Here is a 15,865-nt window from a genome sequence, read left to right on the forward strand (position 1 = left end):
TGATTTGGCCTCTTATGTTGTTTGTGCTGTATACTGTGTGTATACAAGCTTGCAGGGAGGCTACTGCATCCATTCATTTGTCTGTTCATTTGTTGTGTATGGATTTGTCCTGCATTTATTTCAGTGTGCAGACATGACGGGTGTATCATATACAGACCTTTGAATGTGTATTTATTCTTGTGTTGTATAATATGCTTTGATTCCGTGCTTTCTATCTTGTAGAGTCACTGTGTGACTTCAGTTTTGAAAGGAGCTGATGGTTTACTTGCTTTGATTTATCCTTATTTAATAAAGGAACATCATGTTACTCTTTGATGTGTACTTATATTTATATGGGATGTGTATTTTATAGTCTATGGGAAACTGTAAATTATCTAATGATTGCAAAATCATCTAAAATCATCATTTATCTAAAATGATTGCAATTAAGGATCACAAATGTTTAAACAATGACAGTGGGTCTGGTTGAATGTGGTAACAATGTGTAGTGAGCAGTGGAATAACTATTGGTTTCCGTTTGTGGTGACTGCTGACTGAGATAAGGGATGAGACTGAATAGATCCTGGACCAGGCTAAGATCCACAGAATAAATCTCCATGGTAACTTATGTCATAACATATCCCGCTTTCCACTGTCCCGCTTTTGTGCAACCGGATCACAGATAAATTGACCCAGGATAACCAAGATATCCCGGCTTAATCCCTTATCCTAGTTTTGTGCAATAGGCCCTGTGTCTCATTCATGAAAAGTGAGTAGATTTGCACATAAAAGCCTACTCTACTAAAAACCTACTCCGGATTCAGGAACGCCGCGGGAAACTCAGATTTGATCGTAAACACGTGTGTATGATCATGAATGCCAATCCATCGTAAAGTGACAGCGCACTCCCGGTAAGGTGTAGGTGCATCCTGTCGACTTGTCAGTCATGGCGCAAAGAAAGAAAGAGAGAGAACGAAAAAGTGGAGATCGAAATAATTTTAGGTGAAGTGGACTAAAGAAAAAACATTTTATTTTCTTCAGTTAGTAGTGGTGTGACAGGGACAGGCAAAGCGAAGGCCTGGAGGGAGGTAACAGATGCTGTTAATGTTGTCTCCGTAGTACAAAGAACCATGTCAGAGGTGAAGCGTAAATGGTTTGATATGAAACTGGAGGCAAAGAAACGCATAAGCACACACATACAAAAAAAAATACAGCGGTCACCAAACAAACAGAAGATTCATTTGTGGGGTTTTGAATGAAGTGGGAACGGGAAACCAGAGATGTTTTGTGCGTAATGGATAAACTCTAAATCAGTGATGGCTGTCGGAATATAGAGCTATTTAACATTTATTTTAACAAATGATGCGGATAACATATAGCCTACAGCAGTTTGTATGCATCGTCTTCAAATTATTTGACTCTTAATAGCATAAAGCTTTGTTTTATACAACGTAAATTAAACATTTTTCAAAACAGATTTATTCAATCAAATGATCAAACAGCCACAAAAAAAAAAAAAAACAAACGTGTTGTCTCAAATAATTTCAGCTGGCGCGTGCTCCTTGGTGGCTCCACCACCTGCTGCTCCTGCTGAACCCAGGCACCGAGGCCGAAGAGGCTGTGATCCGGCTGTCGTCTTTACGGATATTTTTATTATTATCATTCAACATGTAGAAAGAACGTGTAATCTACTGAGTCGATTTACATAGATAATTCACAATCATGAACCTAATCTGGATCTTAAACCTGCTAACTGCCAACTAATTTAACTAAATGTGTTATAGCCTATTTTTAATAGGCCTATTTTTGTCATGTTCAGATTACGTGTTTCAAAGGCATCTGTGTATTGTGTACATAACAGAGCGCAATATGAATTAAAATTGTAATTTCCAATAGTGACAAGCAATATTTATGTGCCTTACTAAATTTACACAAGCACTACGAGTGGTCAGGAGCAGGAGTAGATTTTGTTAGTAGCTACGAAAAGATCGGAGCTACTAAAATACTGATGAATGCGGACATGCACGTAAATTTCCGTCTGCGAACAGTTTACACACAAATTCCTTCTGCTCACGTTTCATGAATGAGACCCATTATACAGTAGAAAATGTCTGCCGGGACCTTACACCAAAAAGGTCCAAATACGGCTGACATCCTATTGTTTTCTAAGAATAACAGGCAATGAGTTCAAGTGCTGTATGAATCAGCTCATAGCAAGTTATGGCTGGTAAAGTTGGACAGTCGCTTCACACTTCTCTTCTTTGTTAGAATGTTTTCGTAATCAGTGCAATTACTCTTTTCTAAAAGGATGATAATTCACTTTCTAAGCTAAAGTCAAGACAGTGAATGCTTCGTCAGAGTACACAATTTGAATTTCACTTTAGATTTTAGGGTAGGATATGTTTAATTTTAATGCAGATGAAGGATTAATGTGCTAGTAACACCAAGGCACCATAATAAAAACCTCAATTCTTGTGGTGGAGCTTGAGTTTTATCCTATAAGTCATACTTATTTGTAGGGCTTTTCTAATTGTATGACAGTGATAAAGGTCAGTGGAATACATTTGCTCAATCATAGAAAAATACACACACGCATTATTTTTTGCTGTAAGAATAAGAAAATACAGCAAAAGAAACATGTAGGGAATAATTTATACTTTAATTCATTCAAATGCATGAAAACAAAAGTTATTAACCCAACACTTTGACAGAATTCTACCCAAAAGACTTATACTTAAAAAAAGTGAGAATTTAAAACTATAAATATTCTGACAGCATAACAGGATTGTCTTTGTTTAACAACTACTTTAACTGGTATCAGGTGTGGAGAGAAAGTACATCACCACCAGCATCAGTTTTTCATTGTTAAAATGTCATTGCATTTCATGGACTTTTGCCAAACCCTTACTGGCAACATCCATCAAAGTTACCAAACAGGTTTATTGGGTAATGCAGTTCCTCTCATCATCTGCTTTTGGTCAGTTCAAGTTCATCTGATCTGATCTGATCTAATCTTATCTTATCTTACCTTAATAACATCCACATACTGTACTATAAGCAGAACTAACCTATAATCTTAGCTACTAGATACCCCAAGAGGGGCTTAAGATGTTCTTTCAACAGGCCCTTTTATGTGCATACATGGAAATCCTAAGGCAAGGAGAGCAACAGCAAAAAACAAACAACCACAACGGGTACAAACCAAGACAAGCATCAATGACAGAAATGAGATGATAAGTCAGACACAGCATGAAAAGGAAGAGCTGGGGTGGAGGCAGGTTGCAATGCAGCTCGCAGAGGAAGCAGCATCAGTGAGCAGGCTAAAGCAAAGAACAGAATGGATCAGCTGATACCCTGTATCAGTCAGCAGAGCCATCAGCTGATTGGGCTGAATGAGATCAGCTGATGTGAGCTTGACATGGCCTGCCTGACCTAAATGCGATGCTAAATCATTCAACAGGAAGATTCAGATGAACTGAACTCTTGAGTTGTTGGAGCCATGGTCACTGGGGCCCTCTTGTGGAGGCTGCAGTTGTCAAAGCCAAAGTTGGGGGAGCTGCAGTTGTCAGGGGCAAATGTGGGAGGTCTGCAGTTGTGGGACCTGCAGTTGGGGGGGCTCCAGTCATCGGAGACACAGTTAAGGTAGCTGCAGTTGTGAGGGCTACAGTTGTCGGAGCCAGAGTAGGGGGGCAGCAGCCGTCACAGCTGCAGTTGTCTCAGCCTTGATTATAGGGCCCTTTTTGTGGGGGCTGCAGTTGTCGGAGCCACAGTTTTGGGGGGGCAGCAGTGGTAGCAGTAATCTGTATGACTGTAGTTGTGGGAGCGTTGGTTGTTGGATCCCCAGTTCTTGGAGCCGCTGTTGTCGGGGCAGCAGTTGTGGGGGCTGCAATTGTCAGAACTGCGGTTCACCGGCCAGGAGTTGTGGGGGCTGTGGTTGTTAAAGCCATGGTTTATGGTGCCACGGTGGTCACAGCTGCAGTTGTGGGGGCTGCAGTTGCTGGAGCTGTAGTTGTGGTGTCCATAGTCGTGGAGGCTGCAGTAGTTGTTGCAGCTGCAGTCGTGGGGGAAGCAGTTGTTGGAGCCGCAGTGGTTGGGGCTGAAGTTGTGGGAGATGCAGTTGTTGGAGCTGCAGTGGTGGGGGCAGCAGTTGTTGGAGCAGCTGTTGTTGGTGCTGCAGTTGTGGGTGCTGTAGTCGTCGGGGCAGCAGTTGTTGGTGCTGCAGTTGTGGGTGCTGGAGTCGTCGGGGCAGCAGTTGTTGGAGCAGCAGTTGTTGGTACTGCAGTTGTGGGTGCTGCAGTTGTGGGTGCTGCAGTTGTTGGGGCTGCAGTTGTGGGTGCTGCAGTTATTGGAGCCACAGTTGTTGGGGCTGCAGTTGTGGTTGCTGCAGTTGTCGGAGCAGCAGTTGTAGGAGCTGCAGTTGTCGGTGCTGCAGTTGTCGGTGCTGCAGTTGTGGGGGCAGTTCTTAATGTTGTTGTGGGTCGTTGCATTGTAGCAGGTGAAATTGTGGTGGTAACTCCAACCCTTTGTATTTTTGTCACGTTGACTGTGTGGGTTGTTCCATTCAGGAGCTGTTCTCTAAAAAACTGAATGGAGAGAAAACACAGAGAATAAATTTCAGGAGGTCCATCTCATTCACTTTACCTACCTTTTTATTGCATTTGTTTACATTATTATCGATAACATTAACTGAGCAACCTTTGCTAAAATAGTTTTTTAGCACATTCTGTTTTACATACCTGTTTAACAAGTTCAGTGATAGTGACATCGCTGACCTCTCCAGGGGAAGTTAGTCTTATCTGTATATGTGCCACCGATTCCGAGGCTGTTGGGATAAAAAATAAAAACAAATTATTTTGTGAAAGAAAACATAACAACAAAAAATCCAAACCAAAAAACAAACAAACATGGGATTTGTTTTAACTTAATGTTAAGAAACGCTATATATCGCTCTACAGATGAGTATTGTAGTTCAGTTACTAATATTAAAGGCAATAACAGGATAAAATCACTGAAGAAGAAGGATATAAAGAAATTTAATTTTGAACAAGGCTTTAAAGCTAAAATTTGTAAATCATTAACCATCTTTTCTTGGTTAATTTTTTTCACAACTAGACTTGGGGTCAGTTAATGTTAAATTAAATTTAGGAAGAATTCAGGGTTCATTTTTCTTCAGTACAGTGCAATTCATGAAGATTCATTTTTCTTATGACCATTGGAGTATCACTAGAATTCCAATGTCACAGATCAAAGTCTAAAGTGCTTGTTTTAATAGCATGAGATAGATATTTGTCTAAGTGTACCCTGAATATTGTGCTTTAATTTTGTCAAATTAATACACTTGGAAGATTTTGCCCACATGTATTTGAAAGTGTTAGGCCAAACCATATAAATACATTTCAACCCTCTGAAATTATGGCTTATGGCTTTATTATATTATCATTATTACTATTACCTTAATGGCCTAAACTAATTTCTCATGTCAACTGACATAATTTTAGGTTGCAATTTGTGACCCATTAAAGGCGTAAAATTTATCTTGGGGTCAAAATGCATTCTATGAAGTTTCTTTGTCAGGATGACCTTCACTTATTGCTTCCATTTTAGTTACAGTTGTTGAGGCTGTGACTATTAATTTAGTCCCAAGGGTTCATATGGTTGCCACCTGTATAGCCATCTTGGCATTATATATATATATATATATATATATATGTATACAGTACAGGCCAAAAGTTTGGACACACCTTCTCATTCAATTCGTTTTCTTTATTTTCATGACTATTTACATTGTAGATTCTCACTGAAGGCATCAAAACTATGAATGAACACATGTGGAGTTATGTACTTAACAAAAAAAGGTGAAATAACTGAAAACATGTTTTATATTCTAGTTTCTTCAAAATAGCCACCCTTTGCTCTGATTACTGCTTTGCACACTCTTGGCATTCTCTCCATGAGCTTCAAGAGGTAGTCACCTGAAATGGTTTTCCAACAGTCTTGAAGGAGTTCCCAGAGGTGTTTAGCACTTGTTGGCCCCTTTGCCTTCACTCTGCGGTCCAGCTCACCCCAAACCATCTCGATTGGGTTCAGGTCCGGTGACTGTGGAGGCCAGGTCATCTGCCGCAGCACTCCATCACTCTCCTTCTTGGTCAAATAACCCTTACACAGCCTGGAGGTGTGTTTGGGGTCATTGTCCTGTTGAAAAATAAATGCTCGTCCAACTAAACGCAAACCGGATGGGATGGCATGTTGCTGCAGGATGCTGTGGTAGCCATGCTGGTTCAGTGTGCCTTCAATTTTGAATAAATCCCCAACAGTGTCACCAGCAAAACACCCCCACACCATCACACCTCCTCCTCCATGCTTCACAGTGGGAACCAGGCATGTGGAATCCATCCGTTCACCTTTTCTGCGTCTCACAAAGACACGGCAGTTGGAACCAAAGATCTCAAATTTGGACTCATCAGACCAAAGCACAGATTTCCACAAATCTCTTCTGCTTGTTGCCTCTCCTTAGCAGTGGTTTCCTAGCAGCTATTTGACCATGAAGGCCTGATTGGCGCAGTCTCCTCTTAACAGTTGTTCTAGAGATGGGTCTGCTGCTAGAACTCTGTGTGGCATTCATCTGGTCTCTGATCTGAGCTGCTGTTAACTTGCCATTTCTGAGGCTGGTGACTCGGATGAACTTATCCTCAGAAGCAGAGGTGACTCTTGGTCTTCCTTTCCTGGGTCGGTCCTCATGTGTGCCAGTTTCGTTGTAGCGCTTGATGGTTTTTGCGACGCCACTTGGGGACACATTTAAAGTTTTTGCAATTTTCCAGACTGACTGACCTTCATTTCTTAAAGTAATGATGGCCACTCGTTTTTCTTTAGTTAGCTGATTGGTTCTTGCCATAATATGAATTTTAACAGTTGTCCAATAGGGCTGTCGGCTGTGTATTAACCTGACTTCTGCACAACACAACTGATGGTCCCAACCCCATTGATAAAGCAAGAAATTCCACTAATTAACCCTGATAAGGCACACCTGTGAAGTGGAAACCATTTCAGGTGACTACCTCTTGAAGCTCATGGAGAGAATGCCAAGAGTGTGCAAAGCAGTAATCAGAGCAAAGGGTGGCTATTTTGAAGAAACTAGAATATAAAACATGTTTTCAGTTATTTCACCTTTTTTTGTTAAGTACATAACTCCACATGTGTTCATTCATAGTTTTGATGCCTTCAGTGAGAATCTACAATGTAAATAGTCATGAAAATAAAGAAAACGCATTGAATGAGAAGGTGTGTCCAAACTTTTGGCCTGTACTGTATATATATGTATAATTCATATTTATGTATAATATGTACATGGTGATATTTTTGCATTCCATCATCCACATGTTTAACATGCTTATTACTAGTACAATCTCTTTTTTTCTTTTTGTAGAATCAGGGGAAACTGGTGGTAGTTAATCATGCCAAGTTCAAGGAAAGGCAAGACAGATGATGGTGGTAGGTCAGAAAAACTGCAGAAGCTCCCTCCTGTGATTTGCATTTTACATGTAACTGACATCCAGCATCTAGATTTTACACTACTCAGTCAAGTTATGGGGTATGCCGAGATATAGAGATGATTGGCTATCATCAGGGCTGATACCAAAACTTTACCAAAAACTTGCTGTTCTTCTGCTTTTCTTCTCCATGTTTGCATCACCAGGGATGATTAGGTTCAGGAACATAGTGAGAGAACAGGAATATATCTGATGACATGACCTCATGATCATGAACTACAGGAGGCCAGGGAAATAACTTTGACTCACTGAATGTCAGAGCCGAGCCAGATACTCATACTTGTCTTAGGACCCCAGCTTATATACAGTACATAGGGGTACTTGGCTTGCTGGGCAGAACAGTTGGTCAGTTTTGAATGTACGACCATCATTGTGCAGGCAAGCTACACACTAATGCTGATGCTCTCTCCAGGCTTCCAGCTTTTCTAGAACAAGCTTCAACTTCAACTTTCAACTTTATTGTCCCCAAAGGGAAATTTGCTTTGCAGGTAGGTAAAAACAAACACATAAAAAACATAGAAAGCACATTCACACAAGTTTTGACACGACAATGAAGGGTAAGTAAACAAAAACCCTGGGGGGCAACTGAGAGTAGAGTGTAGAGTGCATCTTGAATCTTGAATCATAACTGTTCATTTTTTAAAATTTAAATAAAGTTGGGTAATGGCTTGTGTTATAAATAATTTTTCTGTTTGATTTAGCCTTTGGCAATCTGAATCTCTTGCCAGAGGGTAGGAGTTCAAACTCGGCATGGAGAGGATGATCAGGACACTGTATGATGTCCTGAGCCTTAGATTTTACCCTCCTGCTAAATATTGTAGGCAGATCAGGTAATGCAACACCAATGATTTTGCTGGCAACTTTAACAATGTGTTCCAGCCTCTTTTTATCTCCTAGTGAGAGGCTGCCAAACCAGGAGATGATGGCAAAGGTCAGGACAGATTCAACTACTGAATAATAAAACATTGACATCAATTTGCTGCACACTCCAAACCGGTTCAGCATCCGGAGGAAGTCGCTGTTGTGATTTTTTGTACACAATGTCCGTGTTTTCATTAAAGGACAGCTTATTGTCAATGACCACACCAAGGTACTTAAAGGTTGTGACTCACTCCACAGTCTCCCCCTTAATTACTGTTAAGAGTGGTGGGTTTGAGTTCCTTCTGAAATCTATGCACATGTCCTTGGTCTTTGTCACATTTAAGTTTAAAAAAGAATCATCACACCAATGAATAAAATCATCCACCACTGGTCCAGGAGCTGTGTCCTCCCCCTGTAACAGACTCACTATGACTGTGTCATCAGCAAACTTAAGTACATGTCTATCTGGATGTGAGCTTCTACAGCCCAGCCGGTTTTGTCTTGAGATAATCAAATGTCACCATAGTGACTTCAAGTCTTTTTTGTCAAGTGGGGGGGGGAAGTGCAATGTGAAAAGGGAGGGAGCAGAACAACTGAACTGACAACAGAGGTAAGATCAGTCAAAATCACAAGAAGTGGAATGGTTATATTGAGTGTGTGTTGAGGCGTCAGAAAGATATTGCCCTGAAAATGTAAATATTTGGAGACTTTCACTGTGTGACTTGCTTCCCACTTGGGTCAGAGGTGAGGAAGAAGGAAGTGGTGAATGGAGTGCTGCTGTCAGTGGAAGCCTAGTCATTCTTGAACATTGCGGATGTTTTTGAGGCATGACGGTTGACAAGACCCTGACAAGGGAAGGAGATCAGTAATTCGATGTGTTTGACATTTATTACAGAGTGATACCATATGAAAGAGTCCCTCTCAGATGATTCAGCTGTCAGGAATATGGACATGTTGTAGCTGTATGTAAAGGAGTGAGATGTAAGGGCTGCAGAAAAAAAAACTGTGTGGAGGAGTGCAAAAAAGACAAAGAGAAAGGAAAGGGCCTGCACTGTGAGGGATATCACCATGCAGGGTCAGGATATTGTCCGACAAGAATGAAAGAAGTAAAAGTAAATAAAATCAGAGTAGAAAGGGGTTATTATATGCTGAAGCTACTAAGACAATAAAAAAATAATGAAATGGTGGGAGTACAAAAGGTGACAGAGTAGAAAAATGGCACAGATCAGAATATCTGCATGGACAAGAAAGGATTTTCGGCATTCGTTGCCATAGTTGCAAATTGTGCGATTGAAATGCAGGGAAAATGGTGCGGGATGCTGCCAGGAGATTGTTGAAGTTTGTGGAAATGTCTGGAGAAGATAGAGATAATACACTCAGGGTGGGACTTGCACTACCTCAGACAACTGGGTCTGAGTTGTAGAGTAGACAGTGCCGTGAATGGCATCACTTTAGGTGGACACTGTCAATAGTTTGCATTAAGAAACTTATCAAATCCAATAGGTGGTGGTAATGCAACACATATGGATGCAAACCGCCATAAAACTCAGAACAAGAAGAAGAAGAAGAAGAAGAAGAAGAAGAAGAAGAAGAAGAAGAAGAAGAAGAAGAAGAAGAGGAAGAAGAATAGTGGACTAGGTGCATTTGGTACATTGCTGCCTCACTCTGTTTACATTGGTCATTACACCTTAGTTGGCACCTACTTTCCTAAATCCTGGGATACAGGCCTGTTGGGTGAAGAAAATCAATGATTTCGTGGCAATTTGGCTTTCATTATTGCACTCCCCTAACAGAGGTCTTAGGGAGTATGTCTCCACTCCCAACGTGGCCACGTCTTCAAACAAGATCTTCCTTTATTCTGTGTACAGCCAGCACTGAAGCATCACTTCTTGCACTGTCTCCATCACTCCACATTCCATAAATTTCCCATCCTGGTGTTTCCCTACCTACAGTAGTTCACTCTTCAGCCCATAGTGCCCCAGCCTTAAAGGGCCAGTGTGTAAAATGGGTGGAAAACAGTGACATCAGTGGTCAAATTCTAGATTGCAGGGTTCACTCACTCACCCCTCCCGTTGGGTAAATGACGGTGGCCTCGAAGGGACAAAAAGCCTTGCACAGACACAAGTTTTTCAGGAGTAGGTCTATCTAGCACAACAGGGAGGTGAATGTTTATTTAGTAATCTAAACCATGTTACGATATTGTAATGAATCCCTCACGCGCAGGAGACCAGAGTAGCGTTCAGGGAAAAAGGCCCGTTTATTCGAGCACGGCAAAAACTCCGGTAACACTCCAGGGGGTAAAAGACTCCGTCCCAAACTCTGACTCTTCTGGCGTAACACACACACTTCATACACACATACTTGTTTACAATACCTAGCGGGGACCCCCCTCCCCTCTCTGCTCCACCAATCTCCAGCACTGACTGACAGGGTAGCCTGTAAACAGAGCTCAGCTGTTTATTTAGCCTAGCAATATCTCCGGACTATAGTAGCTGCAATGGACGACTTTGAACGCGATTTTGAAGAGTTTCTTGTAGTGGACACAGATCCAGAGCCATACCTGTTTGAGCCGGAGCATACAGATGAGAGCCGGAGTACACTGAGCGGGCGAGAAGAGAAGCTGAATCCTCCGCTCCCATTTTGCTGCACAGAATGGGATTCGGTGCTGCCATCCTTGGGGAGATATATCATCAGGAGGAAAAGCACCGCAGAGAGTGCATCACAAGGAGTGAAGTTGCGTCTTCTTTTCGTCACAGATGACAGTTCAGGTTCATTCTCTCCTGTTGCGTGGTAAATGTGGTCCATTCACAAACTTTATAACTAAAACAACTTTTCACTACTCTCTATCGACAAACTACTAACACTCTTTGCTGTTTCCTCCTCCTTCTTCCTTCCTCCCGCTGTCTTTGTTGGTTTATTTATACACGCGAAATGCGTTCTTTGGCTAGCTGGATTGTCCGCTCGGGCTGCCTTACATACATGGCAGCGCAAGATGGCAACCTCTCTAAAGCAAGGCCCTTGCTATATATATATATATATATATATATAAATATAAAAGCATTAATATAAGGCTATGAAAACCAAACTAATTTTATTTTATAGCGATTATACACTTATATAAACATATTAATGGGTAGAATATTCAGATTCAGATTCAGATTTGACAATAAACCATGCCAAATATTACACACTGGCCCTTTAAGTAATCATTACTGAAAAGCCTCCACCACTAACATGGCAACAACGAAATCAACATAAAAGAGAAACCCAGAGGAGCTGCAGTTTACTTGAGGGTAGTCTTTGTGGCTGAGGATGTACAAAGCACCACATCCGGAAATTCTGAGGACCTGCTCTCCAGTCCAGCTTTCTGCAGGGGTGTCTGGGACAAACAGCACCCTGGAGCCCAGCACACACTGGAGACCACACATACTATCAAATATAAATAGTTCAAAATGTGGAAGAACTGGAGGGAATCTTGCTGGCTTCACTGTCAGATTTCTGATTTACTTTACCATGTGGAAAGCTAAACTTAATCCTAAATTCAGTCTTAATATGTAGCCCAGGCCGTAATTCTTAGACCACAGAGGAAAGAGTGAACCAGTAAAATATGAAGTCAAGGGGTACAAATTGCAGGGCTGCACCTCAATCTTACTCTATATGCAGATGATGCTATTCTGTATTTAACTTTAATTGAGACCATGCTTGCGGTACCAATAACATCCAGTGATAGATATAGTCATGTATTAGGGTATAAACTAAACATGCAGAAAATTAGGCTATGACACTCAGAGGTACAATCGCTGTGTCACTGAATTTGAAATACCTGTGAAAATGAGACATGGAGAAAATAAAATCCTTCAGAATATGGACTCAGCATACAGGTTAAGCTGTGCTATAAGAATGACAGTACTCCCAATTCTTATTTCTCTTTCAGAATTTGCGGTTGTATGTAAAACCGACTGCATTTAACATCTGAGACTGAATGCTTCCTAAGCTATTATTGGACAGTAAAAAACCAAGGATCGAAACAAAAATTTGTAATTGGCAAAAAGGAGCTCTCACGGCGACAGAAATACAACACACACACCTGTAGATATGTGAAGGAGAACCTTTGTCCTGCCCGTTTTGCAAACTGCCCACGGAAGAGCACTGCCAGCCGACTCTCCATCTGATTGGCCGACCACCCATAATCAATGGTGATGCAAGCAGTCATTCCCATGGCTGCAAGAATTGCCCGTTCTTTGCCTCGTGGAACAGTGAGTCTGAAAAAACAGGAAAGAAAAGCAAATTTGAATGGCTTGAGAAATGGTCACAGAGTGTTAAACTGGAGAGGGTTCATCCTCTGAAGAGCACGAATGTACCAAATTTCATTCCAATATGTTCAGTCATTAAATATTTTGAGAGGTCCTCACAGACTAGTCCCAACAAGCAAAAACAGCCCACGTATTCCCCTTACTGACCCACACTGCACTGATAGGACAGATGGATGAAAATGATGATCTTAAGTAACACCTCTTACCTCTCCAGCTGTGTCAGGTAGTGTCCTCTGGGTAGACAGACCACATCTTTGACCACAAGTCCGGTCTTCTGCGGAGTCAGTCTCTTCCACTTGAGACGGACAGCTTTGTTTGGGGAATGCTGCAGCGCAAAGTACAACATCACACAAGAAAATGGACAGACAGATTGATAAATAGAAATAAAGCACACGAGCAGACATGTACCATGTGTAAAACTTTCCACACAGATGATAGATAAGGCAACAGATTAATGTTAACTGACTGACTGAGTAAATAACATTTCTTTTAATTAAATCTTTCCCTATGTGCTCAGGATTAGTGCACCACAGAGCACTGTTATGGCCAATACACTAAACCCAATAATCAATTACATGACATTATTGAGATGGAGGGAGGCTCAGTGGTTACAGTGATGATCATCTAATCAGATTAAATGATTTCAAGCTCCGTGTTAGCACACATGAAATGTATTGTTATTTCTTGATCAGGAAATAACAAAATAAAACCTGAATTGACGTACAGGGCTCATGATGGAAGGATCATGGGACTTCATCTCCAGCAGCTCAATCTCAGACACTCTGAGGGGATCAAACACCTGCATGGAGGGAAAGAAAACAATAAAATGACAGTTCATTTGATTGAAAACAAGAGAACCTACAAAAGAAAAGAAGACCTACTTGGAAATGTGTTACCTTGAAAAATGCAAATATCACACGCTAAACAAACCTGCGCATAAAGATCCTGTACAGCTGCTCAGCAGAGAGTCTGTATTTCATTCATAAGTTGATATTTCCACTTCTTTTCTGCAGTATTACAAAGTGGGATACGATTTACAGCCCACCCACTTTCATCACTTATTTTCACTAACCTCCATTTCTATCACAGTTTCCTCCATGAACCCCATGGACCCCAGAGCAGGGGGGCAGTGCTCGGCCTCTGTCTTGGTGGGAGACTCTTTTTTGGGCTTGGCCTGCTGCCTGGGTGGGGTTGGATCCTCAGGCTCTGGTTCCTCCTCAGAGTCAGGTACCAGAGGATGCTCCAGATGTCTCTGGGTTCAAGAAAGGGAAGGCAAGATGTTTACTATGCATGAGCATTCAACAACAAACAAAATGCTATTTATTTCATTGTGTTTTGGTGGTGGCAGAAATTTCTCAAAACCTGGGAAAATACCATAAAATTTCAATTAATAACCTGGGCAATTATTTATTTAGATCACTGAAATCAACAGGCCTATATCTGGGCTAAGTGTTTAATTCCTTTCACACAAAACTGTTGTTCAGCAAAGATTGGGAAACACAATCAAATTGTTTGTTTAAGCCTGACAGAGTGAATTGATCCTTTAGTGTAACTATCAGCACCTGGATTAACCAAAGGACTGTGGTGCTACAATAACATCAGCTAAGTTTTAGATAAAATCACTCTCTGGTATCTCATATTGACCAGTCACATGAACTTACCAAATGGAATCAGAAGCGTCTAATCTCTCTCCATTCAATTTTCATGTACCACAGTTCCAACTATATTGATTCCTCACAGATCACCATAACTATAATGGCAAGTGCGATGCATGTTAAGTGACATATTTACATAAAGCAATCAAAGAGAAACTTTTGTAATAGCTTCAGCTTAAAGGTATGTTGTCATATTTACCTGCCATTTGAACTTTTTATGAATTACATGAGTCTTTTGCCGCACACAGAGACATTTATTAGCAGTCTGAGGATCACCACAGTGCTTCTTTTAATCCAAGCTGCATGCACAGATGCAGTTCAACAGCAGACACACCTGGTAAAAGCTCTCCTCTTCTTCCTCCTCCTCCTCTTGTATTAATGTCACCATGCAGGACTCCTCTGAAGAAAACAGCTCCATCTCAATGTTTTCTGTGATGGCCAGCAGCACCGCCTTCCTTTTGCACAGTTTCATTGCTCTGATGCAACTCTAAACTCTTTATCTGCTCTAATTCAGACCTTCTTTAAATTCTACTTTGTGGTCCCACTCTTGTCCTCTGTCTATATCTTGACCTAGATTCTTGTCCTTGCTTTAGCCTCAGCTCCTCTTTGCTCCTTAATCTCTTGCCCCTTTTATTGTTTCAATGCCTGGTACTGCTTTCTGTTCCCTCTCTAGTTTCAGGTGAACCTCCAAAAAGTCCTCAGGTGACGGTGGCCCTCCAAACATCTCAACAGCTGAGATCTATCAGAGTCTAATGGTCTGATTGGTTTAGAGTTGTGCTCTCAAGATGTGATTGGATCTGGACTGTTGTGAAGCTCTCATTGGTTGAGAGGTGAAATAGCTCTGCTTGGTTCCGCAGCGTCTTCAGAGTTAAAACATGTCGGCCTGTTGTTGTTAAAGGCTTTTAAATTGTTGATTCCAGTTTCTACATAATGAATTCAAGTGTTTGACAGTGTCTCAGAGGGATTGTGGGGGTCAGGTTTAAAAAGGTCAATTAAAAAGACTGAAAAGACAAACGCACAACTAATGTCATAAATGTTTTATCATTAACCTCACACCTGAGTAACTTTGGATTGATCATGTAACACCATTCCAGGTACAAAACACTATTTTCTAAAACTCAAAATACATGTTTTATTAACACATGGGGCTCTGTGACCTCTAAAATGATCTACTGTGCTGTTCAGTGAAGGAGGATTTTTCTTGATCTTTGCACAAACAGCACCAAACAGACAGATTCAATTATTTCTAAATGTCTTACATTTGTAGACGTCAGCAGCAGCAGATATTACACAACAGGGATCTACGATCTAATCATGTTTTTCCCTGGGTCAAACTGAACAGCATTTGTTTAAAGGCACACCTCCTCTCTGTGGTGAAACTGATGTGACTTAACAAAATCACACAGTGAACTATCTGTATTCAATAGTCAAGCCAATCAAGACAGCAGCACAAGGAACTTTTGCTTATCAGCAACTTCATGCAGTCAAACTCAAACCAACCAGAAACTCT

General features: G+C 41.2%; 1 protein-coding gene across 1 annotated transcript; it reads right to left on the reverse strand.

Moving 5' to 3' along the window:
- Positions 1 to 4,430: 4,430 nt before the first annotated feature.
- On the reverse strand, positions 4,431 to 15,779 carry LOC144463690 (uncharacterized). The gene is made up of 7 exons (XM_078169000.1): positions 14,690 to 15,779; positions 13,773 to 13,952; positions 13,425 to 13,499; positions 12,907 to 13,025; positions 12,475 to 12,649; positions 4,716 to 4,801; positions 4,431 to 4,562 (listed from the first exon to the last, which is right to left on the reverse strand). Exons 1-6 carry the CDS (start codon positions 14,825 to 14,827, stop codon positions 4,772 to 4,774), a joined length of 717 nt encoding a protein of 238 aa, XP_078025126.1. The 5' UTR covers positions 14,828 to 15,779; the 3' UTR covers positions 4,431 to 4,562; positions 4,716 to 4,771.
- Positions 15,780 to 15,865: the final 86 nt, after the last annotated feature.

The sequence above is a fragment of the Epinephelus lanceolatus genome, chromosome 6 (assembly GCF_041903045.1).
Source record: "Epinephelus lanceolatus isolate andai-2023 chromosome 6, ASM4190304v1, whole genome shotgun sequence".
NCBI lineage: Eukaryota > Metazoa > Chordata > Actinopteri > Perciformes > Serranidae > Epinephelus > Epinephelus lanceolatus.